The 24,122-nt window shown below is 44.8% G+C and overlaps 2 protein-coding genes across 3 annotated transcripts; one reads left to right on the top strand and one right to left on the bottom strand.

Annotated features, from left to right (window-relative positions):
* On the top strand, positions 1-23,886 carry CT55 (cancer/testis antigen 55). 2 transcript variants are annotated; one of them, XM_049644307.1, is made up of 5 exons: positions 1-773; positions 10,556-10,737; positions 13,569-13,713; positions 22,598-22,710; positions 23,480-23,886. In XM_049644307.1, exons 1-5 carry the CDS (start codon positions 587-589, stop codon positions 23,669-23,671), a joined length of 819 nt encoding a protein of 272 aa, XP_049500264.1. In that variant the 5' UTR covers positions 1-586; the 3' UTR covers positions 23,672-23,886. The 2 variants fall into 2 exon arrangements, with proteins under 2 accessions (XP_049500264.1, XP_049500265.1); XM_049644308.1 differs by lacking the exon at positions 1-773 and adding an exon at positions 7,825-8,059.
* On the bottom strand, positions 752-1,342 carry LOC125931990 (small integral membrane protein 10-like protein 2A). The gene has a single exon (XM_049644309.1). The coding sequence runs from the start codon at positions 1,242-1,244 to the stop codon at positions 1,008-1,010; it is 237 nt and encodes a 78-aa protein (XP_049500266.1). The 5' UTR covers positions 1,245-1,342; the 3' UTR covers positions 752-1,007.
* Positions 23,887-24,122: the final 236 nt, after the last annotated feature.

Below are 24,122 nucleotides of genomic sequence, written 5' to 3' on the forward strand. Positions count from 1 at the left end.
GGCTGCGATGGCGGAAGAGCAAGGCTGTGGGGGCAGGGATAGGGCGGAGCAGCCTTCCCACTCGTCCAGGTCTCCAAACGTCCAAACGTCCGGCCCCAGGATGCCCTCAGAGGGGGAGGGGAGCGGGAACAGGCCGAGAGCGGCCCCCCAGCCCCCAACACAGGACAGGAGGCAGTTCTGCCAAGGGCTGGGCGGGAGCTGTGGAGACCCCAGGGGCCTGAGAAGGGGACCGACCAGGGGTTTGGCCAAGAACACAACCACCCTTCCTGTCTGGCCCCACAAGGGGTGAAAGATGGCAGCATCTTTTCCTTCTAGAGCCTTCCCCGGCGCCTCTCCCAGCCCATTCCCTGGGGTTCCTGTGGCAGCATAGAGGCCTCAGGGGACAGCGGGGCGGGGATGGGCCGACCCTCCGAGATGCCCAGGCCGCCGCCGCCCCTCACCCGTCTGGGAATGAGACCCAGGGAGTCCTGGGCACCTGCGGCCCCCTCTCCCCGCCCCGCCCCGCCCCGCCCCACCCCTCCCTGGGCAGCTCAGGGGCTGGCTCCCTCGGGTCCAGGGCACAGTTCCTGCCGGCCACCACGATGTCATGGCAAGCGCTCCCGCCGGCCCGAAGCCCCAGCCTCTGGCCTCCTACCTTGTTGGTCAGGGCCAGTCAAGTCCCTGCTGCAGAATTTGTCCTTTCTGCTTCCCCCACCCCGGCCAACGTGAGGCGACAGGTCGGCCGCAGTCAAATGGTGTTTTCTTTCTCGAGCCCGACGGAAAGGACCCGTCTGGTGAGTTTCTGTGCAATGGGTCACCGGTCGCGACGCGTGTGGGCGGGTCGCGGCCGGGGCCCGGCTAGGTGGCTCGGTGGCCCGCGTCCTCCCGCGGAGGTCTAGGGTCCGGGGGCCCCGGCCGCCCCGCCTCCTGCCCCCGCCGCGTGCCGGCGGCCGTCCTCCATGCCGGCGCCCCTGTCCGTCTGGGCCGCGCGCGCCGGTCCCTCTGGTCGGGGCTGCGGCGGCGTGCGCTCACTCGATCCGCACCTGCAGGCGGACGTTGAGCATCACCGAGGCCACCACGTAGAAGTAGGGGAAGTTCATGCGCAGCCGCCAGGCCAGGTCGAAGAAGGTGATCAGGGTGCGCGTGAGCCCCTTGCAGAAGGCGCCGTACGAGCCGCGGGCCGCTGCCGAGCGCGACAGCCGCAGCGCCAGGCCTGACAGGGCCGCCGCCGCCGCCGCCGCCGACAGAGCCGCGGACGCCGCCATGGGCCTGGGCCCGCGCAGGCCCCGCCGACCGACACGAGTGCGAGCGGCCGGGCAGGTGGACGCGAGGCCTGCAGCGCCCCGCCCCGCGCCGCCCTCTGTCACCTCTTCCCTTGCTGGCCCCGGGATGCCCCACCGCCGCCACCTCCGCCACCGCCCCTTCTGAGCAGCTCGCAGAGAGCTCCGCCCACAGAAAGCTCCGCCCCTCGCCGGCTGCCGCAGAGGCCGCCGCCAGTATAACCCCGCCCCCCTCTTGGCCACACCCCTCCCGGGCGCTACAGAGCGGCCGCCGCTGTCATAGACCCGCCTACGGGACCGCCCCGCCTGCAAGCCCCTCCTCCTCCTGGGCTCCCAAGGGCAGAGCCCGAGGGCGTGAGTGGTTTGGAAGGTGGTGCTGCCCAGGGATTGCTTTTGCCGAGTATCCTTGAGGGGAGAGGAGGGGAGGGCCGGAAGGTCTGGACCGCTATACTGATTCTGTATTGAAGGCCCACTGGGAAGGCTCCCCCGGTTTACCTTATCCCCTGCCCCACCATCTCCTCCGAAAACCCCGCAGGGCGACCTGTTGGATCTTTCTTTAATTCACATTTCTCTGCTAACTCAGCAGAGTTTCCCCAAGCCACAGGCGCATTTTTCCTCTCTGGTATATTTGCTGCTCATGTGTATTTCTTTATTGAATTGCCCTGTTGTCCTTGTTTTTAAATTTTTTAAAAAAATTATTTATTTTGAGATAGAGAGAGAGAGCATGAGTGGGGTAGGGGCAGAGAGAGAGAGGGAGAGAGAATTCCAAGCAGACTCTGCACTGACACAGCACAGAGATGGAAGTGGGGCTAGAACTCTTGAGCTGTGAGATCATGGCTTGAGCCTAAATCAATCAGATGCTTAGCTGACTGAACCACCCAGGCGCCCCCCTCCCCCCACATTCTCATTCTTATACCTGTAGGGAAAGAAAACTTTCCCTCTACACTCTTAGTTTCTATATGTATACACCTCCTAGGTATATGAAATAAATCGACAATAGGCAGATTAACAGCAGAAAAGGTATACACCTTTATTAATTTTTAATATTACCTGTCCAGGGACATCACAGGTAAAAAAAAATGTGAACACCCAGAAAGCAGTGTGATTTGAGAGGTTATATACCATCTTAATCGGGGAAGGGGATTGGAGATGTAGGCAATTTAGGGGAGACTAAGTGATTTTTTTAGGAAACATGAGTGAGTTCTTAGTAGAACGGACTGGAGATTGGATAGTTTGTGAAAGATTTTGGATGTGGTGTGGATTTCTAGGTTTCCCCCTTGTGGTAAGAATCAGTTTCCCTGGTTGATGAAATTTCTTAGGAGGGGTTTTATGAGAATTGAGTTCCTTTTGGAGGATTTGTCTTTAGGCCCATAAGGGGATGTTAACCTAAAAAATAAAATTGTCAGGGGCACCTGGTGGCTTAGTTGGTTAAGTGTCCAACTTCAGCTCAGTTCATGATCTCGTGGTTTGTGAGTTCAAGCCCAATGACAGGCTCTGTGCTAATAGCTCAGAGCCTGGAGCCTGCTTCAGATTCTGTGTCTCCGTCTCTGTCTCTGCCCCTCCCCTGCTCGCACACTCTCTCTCTGCCTCTTTCTCAAAAATAAGTAAACGTTTAAAAAAATTTTAATAAAAAATAAAATTATCAGTAATTCACCAGCAAAAACATGTTTATTTGGGAATAGGAGAGAATTACAACCCAGGACAATCAAGCAATGGCTTAATGGTAGGCAAGTCGAGAGAACAAGAGAGGAAGTTTCTTTTATAGAGTAAAGGGGGAGGCTGGGATGGCTGTTATAAACAAAAAGTACGTTAGAGTACATTGGGAGTTTCCAGTATAGTAGATTTTCATTGGCTTGGTTGTGACTGTCTTTCATTGGGTGGGCTTTTGTTGGGGAGGGAGGGAAGGAGAAACATCTTTCTTTTTCCTGCTGGGGTAGTAATAGCTAATGTAGTATCTATTTGAAAGATATGTCTCTTCCTCTCAGTGTCTGCAATATACAAGGAATGGTAGGTAGGACATAAGGGGTCCCCTTCTGGTCTCCCATGAGGTTTCCTTTTATTAATTTTCACAGAGATTTCAGAGAAAGCCTCTCCCTGCATTTGCTATGTTTCAAGTGCTTTTAGCTCAAAATAATATGCCTAAGTGGCATATTTTGGCATGGTGTGCCCCGAAGTCCTTCAAATCACATGGTGATTTCTAACCACTCCTCTTAATCTATTGTTTGCCCTGGATACTGTACAGGATCGTCTCAGGTTTTCAGTTGCCCTTGTTCATGGCATTTTTTTTTTAATTTTTTTTTCAACGTTTTTTATTTATTTTTGGGACAGAGAGAGACAGAGCATGAACGGGGGAGGGGCAGAGAGAGAGGGAGACACAGAATCGGAAACAGGCTCCAGGCTCCGAGCCATCAGCCCAGAGCCTGACGCGGGGCTCGAACTCACAGACCGCGAGATCGTGACCTGGCTGAAGTCGGACGCTTAACCGACTGCGCCACCCAGGCGCCCCTGTTCATGGCATTTTTTAATGGTGTGCTTAGAAGCACTTCTGTGGTTTCACCCTAATCTTTATTCCAAGGCAAATCCAACTCAAACTTGATCAGTTATTAAAGGCGATTTAATAAATTGTGGAAATAGTCATGCTTGCTTATACACATAACTTTTATTTTTATTTTCTAATTTTTAAGTTTATTTATGTAATTTGAGAGAGAGAGAAAGAGGGTGGGAGAGGGGCAGAGAGAGAGAGAAAGAGAGAGAGAGAATCCCAAATTCGGGACTGAACCTATGAACTGTGAGGTCATGACCTGAAACCAAGAGTCAGATGCTTAACCTACTGAGTCATGCAGGTGCCCCTATACACATAACTTTTCAAAAAAGCTGTCTGGGGGCGCCTAGGTGACTCACTCTGTTGATTGTTCACTCTTGATTTTGGCTCAGGTCATGATCCCACAACTGGTAAGATTGAACCCCAAGTCGGGCTCTGCACTGAGAGTGCAGAGCCTGCTTTGGATTCTCTCTCTCCCTCTCTCTCTGTCTGCTCCTCCCCCACTCATGAGTGCACATGCTCTTTCTCTCTCTCTCTCTCTCTTTCAAAATAAATAAATAAACATTAAAAAAAAAGCTGTCTGCAAGAAGTAGATTCACAATGACCCCATCCCAGTTTCACAAGGAGAGCTGGCTTGAGTATTTAGGCTCTCTCAAAATGCCTGTTCACCACCACACTTGAACATCTCTGTGGCATCTCTATAATGGCGTAAGGAACTCAGCAAATCCATATATACTGATCTGGCAATTCCTACCTACATAGTAAAGGGAAACAAGGCAAGCCTGAAGCATCAAAGAAACTGAAGGAGGTGGTAGGGAATAGGACTAATGGGTGGTTCACTTTACCACCCAAACACAAATTTTATCTCTGTTAATACATCCTTCAAAATAGGAAAGAAAGACATTCTCAGATGGAAAAAAATTAAGAGAAATTTTGATCAGCAGATATATCCTTAAAGAATGGCTCAGGGAAGTTTCCTAAATGGAAAGGAAAAGATCACCTGAGGAAGATGGCACTTTAGGAAGGAAAAAGAGTCATTGGAATGGGTAAAAAGAAGAGAAAATATAATAGACTATCTTCTTCTTGAGATTTCAAAATTATTTTGATGGTTGAAGCAAAAATTAGAATTTCATCTCATATGGAGGAAATACTTGACATTTATATTTAAAAGTGAAAAGGTTAGGGGTGCCGGGGTTGCCCAGTTGGTTAAGTGTCTGACTCTTGATTTTGGTTCAGGTCGTGATCTCACGGTTTGTGACTTTGAGCCCCGCATTGGGCTCCACGTTGACACTGTGGACCTGCTTGGGATTTTCTCTCTCCTTTCTCTTCCCCCCCCACTCTCTCAAAATAAACAAATATACTTTTAAAAAATTATAAAAGTGAAAAGGTTAAATAGACCTAAATGGAAGTACGATTTCTATACCTCCCTGGAAGTGCTTTAAATTGTCAATGTCAGTACGCTATGATTAGTTATCATGTATACAGCATACCATTTTCTCACTGTTGCTTCTTACCTTATTTTCTCCCTCTCATTCCTGGAAAAATAATGCTCTTATCCACATTTCCAAATCCATTGCAAAAGGAGGAAACCTTTCTGCCTTCTGGATCTGTTCATGGTGTCAGAGACCCCTTGGTCTTACCTGTAACCAATTTGTTCTTAGTCCCAAATGCCACTTCCAATTATACCTACAAGTTTATGGGTGTTACTTATCAAGTTATGCTATTATAGCCCAGTGTCCCCATACCTTGTCTCCATCTTTCTTCAGTCATAACTATATTAGCTCAGTTAAATCCCTCCATCTTTGCAAATTGTGTAATCTTCACCACCTTCCATGTTCTTTTCCTTATCTAAGTGTGTCCTGTCTCCCTGAGCCCAAGGGAAATACAAATCAGCTAATTTTTCTTTGCAAGATTTGTAGAAAGGACTGTTTTAGGATGGGATGGCTTCTTAGAGGATGTTATCCCAAATCTTCTGATTCCTGGCTTGAAAGTGTCAATCAGAAAATTCTGGCTAATGGATCTGTCAATAACCAGACCCCAGCCAGAGTAGTCTGAGTTCCACCTGGTTTCATTTTTGTCTGTAGTGGATGGCATTTCCCATGGACCTAACTGTTCAGGTAACTGGTGAATTGGAGGTCAGTGTTTATTGGGATGTTTGGCTGTCCCTGTCAACATCCATAACAAATCAGAAGCTTTCATTGGTCCATCCCATTAAACCTCTACAGTTGCCTTACATGGGAACTTCCAGATGTATGTGACTCTGGGTTTGCCTCCATAAGGAGAGCCTTTCTTCCTTGGGTCAGAGTAAGTGCCAATGAACACATGATCAGAAATCTCTCCATAACATTAGGAGAGGTAGCTGACTCCACAGCCAATGCAGTGGCAGCTCAGAAACAATCATTTGACTCCCTGGCTAAAATAGTTTGGTGTAATCACGCAGCCCTTGATCATCTACTTGCTGAACAAGAAAGTGCTTGCGTGATAGTCAAAACCACGTACTACACTCTGGGGAAGTAGAAACGCAATTGCACAAAATGAGAGAACAAGCACATTGGCTACAATGAATTTAACCTAACGATCCATGGTCCTTTGATCTCTTTAGCTGATTACCTTCAGGTTGCGGTTCCGAGTTTAGAACCATTGCTCAAATGGGATTTGTCATATTACTTTCAACTCTGCTTTGTATAATTATTTTTAAGCTTTCTATATGAACCTGATAAACCTTTGTAGAAACAACATGTGGAACAGGGTGATACTAGCCCAATGCTTTGAGATGATCTCCAATGCTTACAACCCTGATAAGATATACACTCTAGATGTGAATGCTGAGAGTTCTCCTTCCTACCCTTCCTTGTTACTAAATGTGATCTTAACGGTTTCCAACCTGTGTACTTTTCCTCCAATGTGAGATATGGCAACCATGAAGGGTCCTTCCTGGCACTGAGGGACAAAAGCAGTAAATGTGGAAAACCTGACTCTTGATCAGTGATGTTTTAGAGGAAAATGATCAAAAGGGGGAAAATGTGAAAATTAATAAAGGAAACCTCATTTAAAATGGAGTGGGAAAGCCCTAAAGGGAGAGCTCTCACACACTACCACTTGTCAACAACATCTGCAGACCCCAACGGGAAGAAACTTACTTTCCTACCCCAGCAGGAGGAAGGAAGATTTCCTCCTCGCTCAGCAACAACTCAGCCAGTGAGAAACTGCCCCAACTCAGCCAATGAGAGGCCATCACAACCTTGGACTCTCACTCTCCTCCAATGACTTTCCTTCGAAACCACACATCCCAAATTCCCCTCCCCTGTAACTCTTGGTTGATAGCACAGAGCTGGTAGCACGGAGCCTGCTTGGGATTCTCTCTCTCCCTCTCTCTCTGCTTCTCTGTCTCTCTCTCAAAATAAAGTTAAAAAAAGATTTTAAAAAAAGTGGCTCCTGGGACCATAGTGCATAGTGAGTGCCTTGGCACAGTTGGCTCCCTTCCAAGAAGAGCAAGACACAGCCTGTTTTGATACAAATATAGACGTGCAAGTTCAGCTTTCCCACAGTATCTGTGGTATCGTTTAACATTGAACAGAAAGCCGTTGCTTAGAGCTGAACACTCACTGATCTCTCTGTGGAGTGAGTATAGTGGTGAGGTGGTGGTGTTGGTAGGGTGGCGGTGGGGGTGGTGGTGTGTGGAGGGCGCCTAGCGACAAAGGAAGAGAAAAGAAGGCCGTGAGGAGTGGGGATTACACATCTGGGAGCAAGGTCCTCGGGGCAAGTTGCTGTGTCACCTTCCAAGACAGGCATCAGGCCCTCCCTACAGAAGCCCACAGAGACCCTCTACTCTCGGAGAGGTGCAAAAAGGGATCACACTGGAAGTGATTTCCGGCTGGCCACCACATTTCCGCTCTCACCTCTGATAGGAGGAGCCATGAAGTCCCGCCCATCAGCTCACGGCTTCTCAGTGGCTTCCACTGAGCCCGCTGTGTTCCCATTGGCTGGATGGTGAGCCCGCTAAAGCCCCTCGTGTGGCAGGCTGAACGAAGGCTCTCATAGGCATTTGTCTGGACGTCGGGTGGTGCTGAGGGGTGGCCGTGGCGTCTGAGCGGCTCTGTGGGAGGCAGAGAAGCAAGCTTGGTGTTGTGTCTGAGGGGCACAGGCTGCCCTAACAACAGGACCATGCTTCGCTTCATTTCCAAGGCTCTTGCCTTCTTCCGTCGGAGGGTGGACTCCTCGGAGGCCGAGAAGGAGCAGCATGTGAAGCTCTTGGAAGGTACTCGATTCGTCTCCTCCTTCCCAGGGGCCTGCACCTAAGGGTGCTCCCCTTTCCTGGCTCAGAAGGGCGCCGCATGCCCCTGGCAATGCCTCCCTGTGAGGACAGGCATCCTAGAGTCCCTGCATGCCCAGAACTCTCCTGTCCTAGGGGATAGTGGTGTAGACAGAGAAGGCCCCTGGGGAGCTGTGCCCGGCCCTTGCATTTCCCCAAGTGCTGTTGGAATTTACATGGTGTAAATGTGGAAATGTGCACCAGATTCCTTTTCATCTTTTCAGTAGTAGTGGATCTCCCTGACTTGAGATTGCATTTCATCTTGTTTCCCAAACACGCGTGTATCTGAAGCCAGGTGGTCAAGTCCTATGTCTGTCGCTGGTCCGCGGCCAGGGGCCACATGTAACTCGCTCCCCTCTGTGTCCTGAACTCCCGCCCCAGGGTCGGGCCCTGAGTGGATGACTCAGGGGACCCCGGTGCAGACGTCCCTTGTGTCGCGGGGCACCCGTGAAACCCGAGAGGGCGTGCCGGGGTGGCCGGCGTCCCTGCCCCGCAGTGCCGAGTTCATCCGCCGCAGTTCATCCGCCGAGCTGAGCGCTTGTGTGTGCCAAGCGCTGGGCTCGGGGCCTTAAGGGGCATTCGTGCCATTCGATCCTCGGAAAGCCCTCACGGGGGAAGTCAGAGTATTGTCCCGTTCGCTTTACAGCCGGGTCAGGGAGACGCGAGCAGGCGAGAGAGGGGGCCCCGGCTGGTCTCCCCCAGGCCCGGAGGCCCAGCAGCCACCCCCTGACGTGTGTGCCCGGGCTCGGAGGCACTTCCTTCCACGGGGTGAGTGTGTGTTTGGTCAGCGTCATCCTCCCAGCTGGGACCCGGCCTTCCTGGTGCCCGGAGGAGTCTCAGCTGAGTCGGCCACAGAAGCCTGCGGCTTAGCTTTAGCGGGAAGCTCTCACTGCCACGTGCGTTAACTGTGTTTTTGCCGAAGGGACAATGCAGAACTTCTGACATATTCTCATGAGCCTAAGTGGCAGTTGCCCTCTTGTCCCGTCCCCTTCTTGTGTTTTATCTTATATATATATATTTTATTTTTAACTAATCTCCAACCCAGGGCTCAAACTCACAACCCAGAGATCGAGATTCTTATGCTCTACCGACTGAGCCAGGCAGGTGCCCCTTCTTTGTGTTTTATGATTTCACTTGATAAATTTGACCCATTTAAAAAAAAAAAAAAAAAAGGTTTCCAGGATTTTCTTGGCTTCTGAAACCATCATCTATTTTTTCAAGTTTATTTATTTTGAGAGAGAAGAGAGAGCACAAGCAGGGGAGGGGCAGAGAGAACGAGAGAGAGAGAGATCCCAGGCAGGCTCCTCGCTGCCAGCACAGAGCCCAACTGGAAGGCACAAACCGTGAGATTATGATGTGAGCTGAAACCAAGAGTGGGGTGCTTAAAAAACTGAGCCACCCATGTGCCCCCCTGAAACCATAATCTATTATAATCAATATTTCTCCCAGCCTCACTTTAGAGGGCACCTAATGTGTTGTGGTTCATAGTGTGGGCTCTGCAGGCTTAGTCTCTAGGTTCAGATCCAAAATTATGGCTTACTAGGTGTGTTTGTTCAGAAAAAAATAAACCTGAGCGTTTGGGATGCACATTTGGACTAGATTTAAACCCCCAGATCTCTTTATGTGTTTTGTCTGGTGAGATGTTTGAATAATCTCTAGATGCTGCTGCTGCTGCTATCGCTGATAATGATAAAATTCTATAACAATAATGGCCGTTTAAAGACTCTCTAGACGCAGAAGCCATGATAACAACGAACACGTAAGCTCTAACCTATGGGAGACATTCACAGTGCTAAGCACTTGACATGTACGTGTCAATTAATAATTACAACAACCCTTCCCTCCCCCCCCCGCTTTATTGAGACATAATTTCCACATCACACTCTTAAGTTTAAGGTGTACATGATGCCTTGTTATATGTGTATATTGTGAAATGTTTGCACAATAAGGTTCATGAACACATCCATCACCTTACATAGTTATCCTTTGTGCCTGTGTGTGTGTGTGTGTGTGTGTGCATGTGGTGAGGACATTTAAGATCTCTTCTCTTGGGCAGACATTAAGATTGCCCTGGCTTTACAGATGAAAACAAATTCAGAGAGGTTAAGAAATGTGCCCAGGGTTACACAGATGGTAAAGGGAAGAACTGTGTTCACAGCCAAAGAGTCTGGTTCCAGACCCAGTGCCCTCTATGGCAAAGCTCCACTGCCAAGTGCATTGGGCTGCTGTGCCTTACAGAGAAATGGTGGAACCAACCTTTTAACATGAGCATTCTGCCTCCCAAACACTTAATCACTGTGCCCCTCTGCATCTCAAACTAAGTCCAGCTTATTTCTGTAGCTAGATCATTGTCTACCATATCTTCCCCTGGAAGGCTTTATTTCTCATGGGTACTTACTTTGGAGACTGATTAATGAAACGTTTTGTTTACCCCTCTCTTAGGTGACACCACATTAAAAACTGTACAGGGAGCTGTGACAAAGGTCTGTAAGGACCACGGCTTGATTGATGACTTGATCTACTTCAGTAGTGATGTTGTGACTGACAGTGTGTTTCTGAACATGGGACAAAAAGTCACTGCCATTGTGGAAGAAGATAAAACATATGGATGGAAAGCGATCAAAGTAAGATTAGTATGAGTTTGGGGGCCATCTTTATTCCTGGGGGGCTTTCAACCTTGCTTCTGTTTATTCAGCCTCTCTAAAGTGACCTGGCATGGCAGAGGTACAGTGGAATTTGAATTCCAATTCACTGTGTTGTGCGGTACACTTGTTCCTATCTTTGTAGTGCTTTCTATTTATAAAAGTAGAAATTGTATATCTATTCTTCAGCACTAAAACTATTTAACAATAATAATTATTAGAGTCTAGATTATTATACTGCAACTTCCTTTTCTCCCCCAAGTAAAGGATTTTTGACTTTGCTGAAATGTAATTGCTAGGTGAACAGACATGCACTTTATTTTCTTAAGTTTATTTATTTATTTTGAGAGAGAGAGAGAGAGAGAGAGAGAGAGAGAGAATTCTAAGCACTAAGCAGGCTCCATGGTCAGGGCAGAGCCCAACTTGGGGCTTGATCCCATGACTCTGGGATCATGACTTGAGCTAAAATCAAGAGTTTGACACTCAACTGATTGAGCCACCCGGGCACCCCAAGAGTCTCCATTTTTAAGGACATAGTTCGATGACATTTTTAGTAAATTGTACAGAGTCATGCAATCATCACCTCAATGTAGACATTTACCATTTTAATAGATACTGTCAAATTATGCTTCAGCTTTATTGTACCAATTGGCACTGTCAACAGCAGGCTGTGAAAATGCCTGTTTGCCAATATTGACAAGGTTGGAAATATTTCAGTCTTCGAAATCTTTTCCAATCTTTAAAAAAAGGCAGTCTCATAATTTTATTTTGCATTTCTTTAAGTGTTGGGGAGAGTACAACAATGTTTTTTTTTTTTTCTTAGAGCTATTTCTAGTAGGAGCATCAGAGCTGTTTGTACGTTATGGAAATTAGAGCTTTGTTAGAAAATTTATCTTATGAACGTTTTGCCAGTATTTCCTCCAAGACTTTTTTAAAAATTTTTTAATCTGTTGTTTATTTCTGAGAGACAGAGCACGAGTGGGGGAGGGGCAGAGAGAGAGGGAGACACAGAGTCCAAAGCAGGCTCCAGGCCCTGAGCTGTCAGCACAGAGCCCAACGAAGGGCTTGAACTCACGAACTGGGAGATCATGACCTGAGCCAAAGTCAGATGCTTAACAGACTAAGCCACCCAGGCAGCTCTGTTTGTCTTTTTAGAGCTTCCTCCTTCCCCCATTATCTTCCCAACTTTATCTCATGCTCTTTCCCTCTGGGGGCACTGATCTGGAATCTTTTAGTTTTCTTCCTTGTTCTTCTACATTGAGATGTGTTGTCTCTCCTCCCTTGTCATTTCCCTGCCCCTGTCCTCAACCCTACACACATTTGCCAGGTAAAAATCTTTCTCTTTTCTCACAGCCTATATCAAATCCCACTCTCTCCAGGAAGTTGTCCTATATTCTTCTTTTTAAGTTTTTAAAATTTATTAAAATTTTTTTAAGTTTATTGATTGATTTATTTTTGAGAGAGAGAGAGAGACAGAGTGAGCAGGGGAGGGGGAGAGAGAGAGGGAGAGAGAGAATCTGAAGCGGCTCCACACTGTCAGCATGGAGCCCAGTGTGGGGCTCAAACTCACAAACCGTGAGATCATGACCTGAGCCAAAACCAGTAGTCAGATACTTAACCTACTAAGCCACCCAGGTGCCCCTAAAATTTATTTAAATAATCTCTACATGCATGTGGGGCTCGAACTCACAATTCCAAGATCATGACTGAGCTAGACAGGCACCCTGTTGTCCTATATTCTTTCAGTTTGAAATTCCCTCCCTGCTGGGAATTCGCAGCAGCCAGCATTTGCACTTGGTTTTACCATTTGTCACAACTTGCACTGAATTAGTGATTTTTGTCTTTTACTCCCCTTTGATTGTGACTTGCTGGAGGGCAGGAACAGTGTATCTTTTACCCTCAAATCTAGTACCATCAGTGCATTAAACCTGGTTGGTACACAAATTGTGTTTTTAGACACATTTTAAAAATATATGACATGGGGCTCCTGGGTAGCTCAGTCGGTTAGGCCTTTGACTTCGGCTCAGGTCATGATCTCGCGGTTCGTGAGTTCGAGCCCCAGGTTGGGCTCTGTGCTGACAGCTCAGAGCCTGGAGTCTGCTTCAGATTCTGTTTGTCTGTTTCTCTTTCTCTCTGCCCCTCCCGCACTCGTGCTCTGCCTCTCTCAAGAATAAGTAAACATTAAAAAAATATATGACAGAACAACACAAAGAGTGAGCCCTCATTTAAACAATGAACTTAAGGGGTGCCTGGGTGGCTCAGTTGGTTAAGTGTCCAACTTTGGCTCAGGTCATGGTATCATGGTTCGTGGGTTCAAGCCCCGTGTCAGGCTCTGTGCTGACATCTTGGAGCCTGGAGCCTGCTTATGATTCTGTGTCTCCCTCTCTCTCTGTCCCTCCCCCGCTCGCGCTGTCTCACTCTGTCTCTCAAAGGTGAATAAATGTTAAAAAAATTTAAACAATGGTCTTTAATTAAATATACCGTGTCGATATTGGGTTATCAATTGAACCAATGTACCAATCAAACAAATGCAAGATTCTAGTAATAGGGCAAACTAAGAATGGAGGAGAGGAATGTATGGAAATTTCTGCTCAATTTTTGTAAACTTCTCTAAAAAATAAAGTAATGAAAGATATAAAGCTCACTCATTATTTTATCATCATCTCATGTCTATCACATGTTTGTCAGGTGAAATCTATTCACCACTGTTTGTTATAGTTGTTTAAACCACTTCTTGAATGACAATGATTAAAGTGTGTTTCTGTTTTTTAAATTTGTGTTATGTTTGCAGTAATTGTTTCTTTATTTTGCAGGTGGTTGCTCTCTGTGATAGTTGCCATGGCAATGGAATGTCCAACTCCTACGCTAGAGTTTCATTTGCCTCTATTACCTCTGCAGAGGAAGGGGCTGACTACATTGATCATACAACTTACTTCTCACTAGATGTTGTTTGTGAAGGTACAATTTACATCTTTTAAAATTTAATATTAGGTTTTATCTATTTTTTCATTTTATAGATTGGATTTGCAGATGGTTATAGGCATCATTTCCAGCGTCAAATTTCAAACACGCTACTTGGCAAGAGGATTTTCACATTAGAACTACTTCTCTAGCATCCTTGGCTCCAATCAGAGGCTCTTTAATGCTTGAGATCGACCTTTGGAGTTGAAGATAACATGCAACAAGGGACAGATACCTAATGTTCTTAAGAATTCATGCTACCATTTGTTACCATTTCATTTATTAGATGCAACAGCTAGTATTTTTGTAATTTTTCCATTCATATAGGCATAAAATTTATAATCTAACAGAAAAACATTAAGGGATGCTCTTTTTTAAAAAATATTTTAAATGCTTTAAAATAAATTTGGAGATAGCCTTGTACCTTTCCGTTGGCTTGCAAACTGGCCCCTGTACATGGAGGGCAAGGAGAGATCAAAGAAACAGGCAAACCCCTCCCAATTGGTAGGTGGCCAGTGTAATAAGCAAGGGAACTTACATACAAGGCTTGTCTTGGGTGGACACCAAGTGAATAGATCTCTGCACCCACCTTCCAGAATCTTAAAAATTTACATAGATACCTTAATTGCGTTCAGTTACATACACTGTCCAGGCGGTCTCAGCAAAACCTTGATCTCTAAATGCTATGTCCTCCAGCTGTGGGGGTGGTGGGCAGAACATAACATTCCAAAGACAGGGGAGGGGGGTGATGAAGAGCCTCCAGCCACCTGGGGTCCAGCTCATGGGTCAACTGGTGGTCATGTCCTCTTGATAACCTCCTTTAGCATTTTCCGTGTGTGTGTGTGTGTGTGTGTGTGTGTGTACTTTTGTTGAATTCTATTTGGCAATTATCAGGTATAACAATTTGTTGTTTTTTAAAAATTTTTGTAATGTTTATTCATTTTTGAGAGACAGAGAGAGAGAGCGTGAGCGGGGAAGGGGCAGAGAGAGTGGGAGACACAGCATTTGAAGCAGGCTCCAGGCTCCGAGCTGTCAGCACAGAGCCTGAAGCAGGGCCCGAACCTACGAACCGTGAGATCATGACCTGAACCGAAGTCAGGCGCTTAACTGACTGAGCGCCCCAACATTTTGCTGTTTTATGCCTAAAGCTGTAATTTGTTAATTTGTTTAAGTTATTTGAGTTTAACTCAGCACATGATAGAGTGCTTGGTATCGGCAAGACCAAGATAAGTAAGACTTTATTAAACCACGCCTACAGAGAGCTCACAGTCTAACTGGGAGAGATAGACATGTGGATACATTAAAAGAACATGATGAGGGGCGCCTGGGTGGCTCATTGGTTGAGTGTCAGACTTCAGCTCAGGTCATGATCTCACAATTCGTGGGTTCAAGCCCCTCGTCTGGCTCTGTGCTGACAGCTCGGAGCCTGGAGTCTGCTTCGGATTCTGTGTCTCCCTCTCTCTGCCCCTCCCCACTCACACTCTGTCTCTCTCTTGCTCTCAAAAATAAATAAAACATTAAAAAAAAAAAAGAACATGATGAAAACAACACTACTGAGCAGAGGAGAGAAAATGACTGCTACAGGGAGACTTGGGGAAGGCTGCCTGGGTGAGATGCTTTCCCAGCTGGGCTCCACAGCCCTGCAACCCCCTGCCAGGCTGGGTTTTGAAAGATGAATAGAAGTAAAAATTTTGTACCTGTTTAAGCCCAACCAGATGCTGTTTAGCTTGAACACAAAAGGGGAAGTTAGTTCAGCCACACTGCATCTTTCCATTTGATTTTTCTTGGATTAAAAAGCCAGGACTTGACCTTAGTTGGTAACCATGGAAGTCCCCAAAGATGGTTATCTGGTGGCAGCTAGGATTTTAAGACATGTTTAGTTAGAAATACCCAATTCTAAGAGAAAAGGCCCCTGTGATTGCTAAGCTCCAAAGTCAACTTCCTGGTTCATATAACCATGCCAACTGGAAGTCACTGCCAACAGTAGTAGCCCTTGCTAGCAGAATTCTTCTCAATATGGGAAACACTTGAACATGTTTGTAATGCCAAAGGGATTGATTGAAGGTGCAGGAGAGAGCAGGAAGGACTGATGGAACCAGGGCCCTGAGGCATAAATAGAAGCCGGGACCCAAATCACGGGTGAAGGGATTTACTGCTACAAAATAAATCAAGTGAATCAGAATAATAGACTTCTCCAGGGTAAGAAAGGGGGTAGATTAAAAAGACCTGAGCACCTAATCAGTCATGGTTAGAATTGTCAAAACAGCTGCTGTTGATGTGATTATGAAACCCAATGAAAATGGCAAAAGACAATTCCAATTTAAAAGCATAATGGGAATCTAAAAAAAGGAAAAATTGAGTGAAAGTTTTTGGTCCCACACAATGGGAAATCAGTGTGTATTCTCTTCTTGATGTTCATGCAACAGAGTAAATATTTGAACGTCTGGCTCTGTTCCAGGTCCTATTTTCCTAATATTTGCATTCTAAGGAGCTAGATCGCAGGCAATCGGCAAGTAACCTCCATCCCCCAAAAAAGAGAGAGAGTTCCAGGTTGTTCTTTACCGTCTAGGACTTGAACTAGGTGCTGTAATAGTACAACAGGAGGGTACGGTGTGGTAGGGTTTGCTATAGACAGCAATTTAGGGAAGGAAGTGATACTTGAGACCTGAAGAAGGAGCCAGCTGGGGAAAATATTTGGAGTCAGGGAATAGGGGCCTGCGATGGGAACTGAAGGGAGGAGAGGGTGGCGGGAGGGTGGCGGGAGGGTGGTGAGTATGTGTGGTATGACTCGAATGTGAAATGGTTTGAGATGAGGTTGTAAGTGCCAGTAGGATCCAAATGGGATAGAACCTGGTCCCGTGTGAAGGGCATAATTTACACTAGATTTACTCCTGTCGAGAGAACCTTTTGGGATAACCTTGATGCGGTCAGTTCTAATCAGATGGGATAGGTGACAGAAAGAGTGGTAAGCAGGTTGAGGAGTGAGTGGGAAGTGAATATCTGGAGACCGTTGTGGGACAGGAGCGTGGAAGAGAGCAGCTGAGAGTGCGTGTTCTTCTTGGCACAGCCTGAATGTGTTTATGTGTCAGTGAGAGGTCCTCTAATGGGTGCTTCGGGGCCCAAGATCCCATTTGTTTGGACTTGCCTCACAGGATGGTGGTGATCAGTCCCCATTATGCACACAAGATTTGAGGGTTTAGGTCCATGAGTGTTACTCATGGGAAATAGTTAATGTCAGTATTGGGTCCATGATTGTATTTTGTATGTGAATAAACAATAAATCTTAACCATTTTGGTGAAGGATACTAAAATGGAATTGAGCCTTCAAGACCCTCAGGGCAGGGGGGGGGGCCTACCAAGTGCATAATGTTGCGATTTCATTCCCCTTTATTTTTCAGGTTATGTGTTAATATGGTCCTATATCATCCTACATATCCTTATGTAACCAGTGCGACCTGAGTTAGAAACCTGAGGTCACAAATAAGGTTATTTCTTTATTTTTCAGAATATATTGGCTTGAGTGCCCACTTGAAAGATTAAAAAAAAATTCTGTGTAACCTTCTTATCCCTTTTTGGACTTTCCCTCATGCCTTGAGGTGTCCAACTGTACAATGTCTTACTCAGGTCAGAGGTAGCTTCCTGTTTCAATATGCCACTATAGTGACCAATAGTCACTAAAAAACCCTGTCCTTCAGCTTCTGACATTCTTATGCTTGAATTTAGGAGACTGGAGTGGGCAGGGAGATGGAATATTTATTTCCCTAGATACCTCATTTCCAGGCTGTACTTTGGCAATGACTTTATACATCTACCAAAGGCCTTGTAGGGCAACTCTCTCCTTCAGCTATAGCTATAGGGGGTGACCATATCCTCTGTTGTCCAATCTGAGTCATTAAAAATTTTTTTTTAATGTTTATTTATTTTGAGAGAGGGAGAGTGTGTGCAAACAGGGAAAGGGCAGAGAGCGAGAGAGAGAGAGAGAGAGAGAGAGAAAGAGAGAATCCCAAGCAGGCTTCATTCTGCCAGCACACAGCCTGATTCAGGACTCGAACTCATGAACCACGACACCATGACCTGAGCCAAAACCAAGAGTCACCAACTGACTCTTAACCAACTGAGCCACCCAGGGACCCCCAATCTGAGTCATTTTTTGAGACTAAAATGGGGTGTTACAATTAATTAAAATTAAATCAGCTTTTGAGTTATTTATCTATGACTAACAAATTGGTTTTAAGTTTGGACATTTAAAATAGTATTAATACATCTTTCAAAAACAAAATTAGTTCTAAAAAAGAACGTCTCAGAGTCCATCAACAGAAACATTTGAATGTTTCATCAAATTGTGATCCAGTGGCAAATTTGTAGGTTTTCTTAATTTCCTTCCATCCTGCTATGGATAGAAATATCTCCAATACAAAATAAGAGCTGCATATGAAGATTTTTGCCACACTCTGAAATGTTCTTAAATATAATCATCTGATTTCAAATTTGTACAGCAGTTGAGCTCTGATGGTTCAATTTGCTCACTCTTCCATTTTTGAGGGGAGGGAATTTTTGACCTCTCTCCCTGCAAATTTCATGTGGGTAAATGTAATTCTCCAAAACCTTCCAAACCTGAATTTTGGCACTATGTTGGTTGAATTTTTTTATTAAAGGCTTCCAACTGATTTTAAACAGACTGTAACCAAACTTAAAAGGACTCGTTTCCAAAAAAAAAAAAAAAATCACTACCATAGTAAGACAGTTGGGCTGATTTCACAGTCCTTCAGAGGCTCAAATCTGATTGATCTGTATAAGAAACAGAAGAAAGTAGTAAGAAAAAAGAGAAAAGTCACCATTCTGAGTCATTATCTTTTTTTGTTTGTTACTAAGTAAACTCTACCCCCAAGGTGGGGCTTGAACTCATGACCCCAAGATCAAGAGACATGTGCTCTGCTGACTGAGCCAGCCAGGGACCTGCTGAGTCGTTATCTTTTTGTATTCAGTATTAACTTTGTCCCAGAGGTTTGTAGTTCTGTTATTTTGAATATGTAAATACACACAGGTCTACACACGTACACACATGTCTTCTAAATTTTGATTACTACAGCTTTGGTTTCAGTTGGTTGAATATCATGGATGTTTGGATGCGGGTATGAATTATGCTTGCACCACAACCAATTCCAATTACATTTCTGTTCCATCAGTTTTTTATTTTTATTTAAAATTTTTTTTTAATGTTTACTTATTATTGAGAGACAGAGACAGAGCACAAGTGTGGGAGGGGCAGAGAGAGGAGACACAGAATCTGAAGCAGGCTCCAGGCTCCGAGCTGTCAGCACAGAGCCCGACGTGGGGCTTGAACTCACAAGCCGTAAGATCATGACCTGAGCCGAAGTCAGACACTTAACTGACTGAGCCACCCAGGCACCCCCCATCAATTTTTTAATTTTCCAAGAACAGTATGTTTACTATGATACTTTGTTCCAAATTTGTAATTATGTTAGCACTGCAAAAACAAGGGCCCCTGGGTGGTCAGTCCCTTAAGCCTCTGACTCTTGATTTCGGCTCAGATCATGATCTCAGGGTCGTGAGACTGAGCCCCATGTTGGGCTCAGCGTGGAGCTTGGTGTGTGTAGCCTACTTGGGATTCTTTCTCTCTCCCTTTCTCTCTCCCTCTCTCTGTCCCTACCTGACTTGTGCTCTCTTTCTCTCAAAATAAATTAATCTAAAAAAAACACTGCAAAAACAAAAGAGTATATTCCCAGTGTAAGGCTTTTTTTATGTTTCAAGTTTTTATTTAAATTTTAGTTAGTTAAAATATGGTGTAATATTAGTTTCAGGAGTAGAATTTAGTGATTCATCACTTACATATAACACCCAGTGCTCATCACAAGTGCCCTCCTTAATGCCCACTACCCTTCCAGCAACTCTCAGTTTGTTCTCTAAGAATCTGTTTTATGGTTTTCCTCTCTTTCTCCTCCTATGTTAATCTGTTTGGTTTCTTAAATTCCACGTATGACTGAAATCATACGCTGTCTTTCTCTGACTGACTTATTTCACTTAGCATAATACACACTAGCTTCATCCATGTTGTTGCAAATGGCAAGATTTCATTCTTTTTGATGGCTGAGGAATATTCCCTTGTACATATACCACATCTTTATGCATTCATCAGTTGGTGGGCATTTGGATTCTTTCCATTACTTGGCTATTGTTGATAATGCTACCCCAGTGTAGGACTTTTATACTGAATTTGTAACAGCATTTGTACTAATATTAGCTATTTTGCCTCTGCCAGAGAGAACTTTCACAACTTTTGCCGAAGCTCTTCAGGCAAAGATCAAGTTAGGCTTAGTACTTGTCTCAGAGGGGAGAACACACACCATGGTGGAACCATGGCATGTCTCAGTTACAGGGTATCGGGAAGAAGCTGTTATAGGCTTTGAGATTTAGTTGGGTGATCTGGGGGAGGGTGTAAGGAAGCGAGGGTTAACCCTAAATTGGATGCTGTCAGTGATTGGTTATTTTGTGGGTGGCACAGTAGCCTTGCTTTTTTTCATGCTTAGACAAAATTATGAAATGGCTTTGTTCTATTTCATTTTGTCATAGTCTCAGGGTGACTTTATCTGAGGTTGTATCCTATGAGATTGTTTACGTCTAACAGGAAAGCAAAATGGCCTGGCTGTGTCAGACCACACTTAATAGTTATGATATTGAATTCTAATTATCATAGTATAATATTATAATATTATTACAGTTATAATACTGAGGTCTAGCTGTGACTAGTTTTGGACATTAGAGGCTGATCATTTTCTCTCTTACTTTGATTCCATGATTTGGATGGAAGGAATCAAACCATTAGTGGAATTCACTTAACTCTTCTTTAAAGCATCTGGCATCATTTGATCATTTGTGAAGTTCTTTTCCTAATGGACCTAAGATCTTAACAGCTATTGTTAAACTCTTGCAATGTACCTAAGAAAAATTGTAATACAACATTGTTGAAATTATGTTAGAGCAGTTATTTGATAAAAGAAAAGTCATGCATCATAGAATTATATGTCAATGTACCTTTTGTAACTTCTCATGTTAACTTGTGGTCTTTGGGCACTGTTTCTTAAAATATCTACTAAGTTGTAAGGTAAAAGCTTCAGGGGATCTAGTCCTCTGGTTTTCTTATGGATAGTGATATCACTATGGCCCCTATGGTGGAGAGTAAATGTTGACAGACCAAATGTTGTTTTGGTCTACTCGGGCTGCTGTAACAAAACACCATAGGCTCAGTGACTTAAACAATAGAAATTTATTTTCCCACAGTTCTGAAAGCTGGACATCCAAGACTGAGGTTTCAGCCAATTTGGTTTCTGGTGAGAACTCTTTTTGACTTACAGTTTCTGGCTTACAGCTTCCAGTTCACCAAGTCTTTTTTTTTTTTTTTTTTAATTTTTAACATTTATTCATTGTTGTGAGACAGAGAGAGACAGAGCACGAGTGGGGGAGGGGCAGAGAGAGGGACACACAGAATCTGAAGCAGGCTCCAGGCTCTGAGCTGTCAGCCCAGAGCCTGATGTGGGGCTTGAACTCACGAGCTGTGAGATCATGACCTGAGCTGAAGGCAGACGCTTAACCGACTGAGCCACCCAGGTGCTCCTCAGTTCACCAAGTCTTCATGTGACCTTTCCTTGGTGTGTGTGAGGGAGAGAGAGAGAGAGAGAGCACAAGCTCTCAGTGTCTCTCCTTACAAGGACACAAATCCTGTTGGGTTAAGGCCCCTTGCTTATGAGCTTATTTATTTATTTATTTATTTATTTTTATTTATCTCTACAACCAACACAGGGCTTGAACTCACAACCCCAAGATCAAGAGTCACATGCTTTACTGACTGAGCCAGCCAGATGCCCCTCCTTATGAGCTCATTTAATATTAGTTACTTCCTTAGAGGCCCATCTCCAAATACAGCCTCACTGGAGGTCAGGGATTCGACATAAGAATTTTAGGGGGCACAGACATTCAGTCCATAGCACAGATGAATTACATAGTTCATGTATTCATCAACTTTCCTGGAAAATTAATTCATTACTCATTTTTCCCTAAGCACACATTCATTCTTTTGCTCATTGCTGCCAAAAAGGTTTATTGAAAACTAAAAAAAGGGGTTACCAAACTATTAAACAGATAAGTACTTATAGATTTGTACTATAACAGGAACATTCAGTGTATGACAAGATATCTGAGCTGAGTTTTCCTGTGAATGTTTCATGTAAACATAACCTAGGGTGTCTCACATTTCCCAGTGGTCCTCCCAACTTGATAGCTTGGAAGAATCTTGCCATTTTTAGGCTGTGACACGTATTTGGGCTGATTATGTGCCAGGCACTGTTCTGTGAGTTTTATATGTACTGACGGTTGTCCCTTTACTCTCTGTGGTAAGTACTACAATTATGCTTCTCATTTTATAGATGAAGAAGTCAAGGTACAAACAGGTTAAGTAACTTGACCAAGGTTGCAAGCTGAGTAAGTGGCAGCGTCAAGGTTTGAACCGAGGCAGCCGGATTCATACTTGTGCCCTGACTTATGTACTTCCCTGCCTATCCAGAAAGACTTGTGAATGTGACCAATGTTTGAAGAAATCCCATGGTGCTCTCAAAGAGATTGCCCTGTGATGCCCACTTGATGCTTTTCTCCAAAAGACTTTGTTAAACCAGGGAGAAAATCAGCGCACAAAGGGTTATAAACATCCTTTCTGACAGAAATACTTACAGATTACTTGTTTTAAAAGGTTCAAAGTGTGCTTTCAATGTAATAGAAACTATCTTAGGGTATTACAACGTCAAAGTAATGGTGAAGCATAATATTACCAAGAATATTCCAACTCGACTTCTCTCCATGGCTGTTTTAGGTTTTGAGCCTTACCAAGGAGACCGAGTAGAAGTTGAGTTTTCCACCCAATCAGACACGTTGGGCAGAAGAGCCCTGTCGGTGAAGCCTCTGAGACATAAGCATGTGCATGAGGTAGTTCGTTTGCATGTAGCTCTTGTCGTCTGTTTCTGCTTCTCCTCCCACTAGTGATTATTGCTGCTGCTCGTGATCCCGTGGGGTGTGTTGGGAAAACCATTCTTTGCCATAGAGGGTTCTATTTTTTCATGGAATGGACCGTGCTTCTGAAGGGAAAGAATTCATGAATTCTATGGAACACACATGTAATTAAAATCTAAATTAGGTAGTTTACTTGGGAGGTATTGAAGTGCTCTGAGAGCAACCATAATAGAAAACAAATCATGTTGAGGGAATTGTTGGGGAAGAATGAATGGAGAGGTTGTGGGACCAGAGCTTGCAGTAAATGCTGGGTGTGATTTAGGTAGTGGAGATGGGAAATGCGTGGGAAAGTCAGTTTGCAGAAAAGGACAGATGGCATTTGGGATGTGACCCAGGAAGTAGGGCAGTGACATTTGTTGGCCACCACATCTCTTTCTCACTCTACCCCTTTCACTCTCTCAACCATTAGGAGAAAGTTTAATGGACATTGAGTGTTATATTTAGAGCAGCATTTCTAATCCTAGACCAGGGCCCCACCTGCAGGGAACCTGACTTAGCTGCTGTGAGGTGGGGTCTGGCAGCATGGGTAGTCTTACAGAGTGCTCCGGATGTGACAAATATGGTGGCCAGGCTGGGAGTCACTGATTTAGAGTGACCTACAGATTAAGGCCAGAGAGAGGAGCTGCGGACCTTGTTACAGCGTACAAAGCTTTTACATGAACGTTTCTGTTATCTGTAATTACAGGTCTACATTACTAGCCTACATGGAAGAAATGGGGTGATAGATGACAGCATCTTTTTCACCTTGGAATCTCTGAAGCTTCCCGTTGGATACACACCTCAAATATCTGATGTTGTTAATGCTGTCATGGTGGAGAGCAGTCAGTCCTGCTATATGTGGAGAGCAATCTCCATGACTCCAGTGAAAAGGTGGTAATGAGAAAACAGCATTTGTAGTCCCTGTGAAGCTTTTCTTCTCTTGTCAGTAAAGAGCCTGGTTTGAAAGTGTTTTGTGATAAATAGTTCAGTAAACCTCAGGAATTAATTCAAATGCAACCTTTCAAGTCCTGTGTGGGTTGGCTCAGTGGAGTGTACCTTCTGGATAGTGGTCAGCAGTTTTCGTTATTGATTAAAGACATTTTCATCGTAACTCTTTGTGATAATCTTGTTTGTGATTTTCTCCTTTTAGTGGGTCTGTTTATTTTTTAAGTTAACCTACATCCTCTGGAGTTTTTTCACCTTTAGAACAGTTTCTCATCTAAGAAACTTTGTTTTTTTTTTTTTAAATTTTTTTTTAACGTTTATTTATTTTTGAGACAGAGAGAGACAGAGCATGAACAGGGGAGGGGCAGAGAGAGAGGGAGACACAGAATCTGAAACAGGCTCCA

Source organism: Panthera uncia, chromosome X, assembly GCF_023721935.1.
Source record: "Panthera uncia isolate 11264 chromosome X, Puncia_PCG_1.0, whole genome shotgun sequence".
Lineage (NCBI taxonomy): Eukaryota > Metazoa > Chordata > Mammalia > Carnivora > Felidae > Panthera > Panthera uncia.

Excerpts from the sequence above, each read along its gene's own strand:
- LOC125931990 (XM_049644309.1), bottom strand. The coding sequence starts at position 1,244 with ATGGCGGCGTCCGCGGCTCTGTCGGCGGCGGCGGCGGCGGCGGCCCTG.
- CT55 (XM_049644307.1), top strand. The coding sequence starts at position 587 with ATGGCAAGCGCTCCCGCCGGCCCGAAGCCCCAGCCTCTGGCCTCCTAC. Across the intron at positions 774-10,555 it reads CGACGGAAAGGACCCGTCTG|GTGACACCACATTAAAAACT; the intron begins GTGAGTTTCTGT and ends CCCCTCTCTTAG. Across the intron at positions 13,714-22,597 it reads ACTAGATGTTGTTTGTGAAG|GTTTTGAGCCTTACCAAGGA; the intron begins GTACAATTTACA and ends TGGCTGTTTTAG.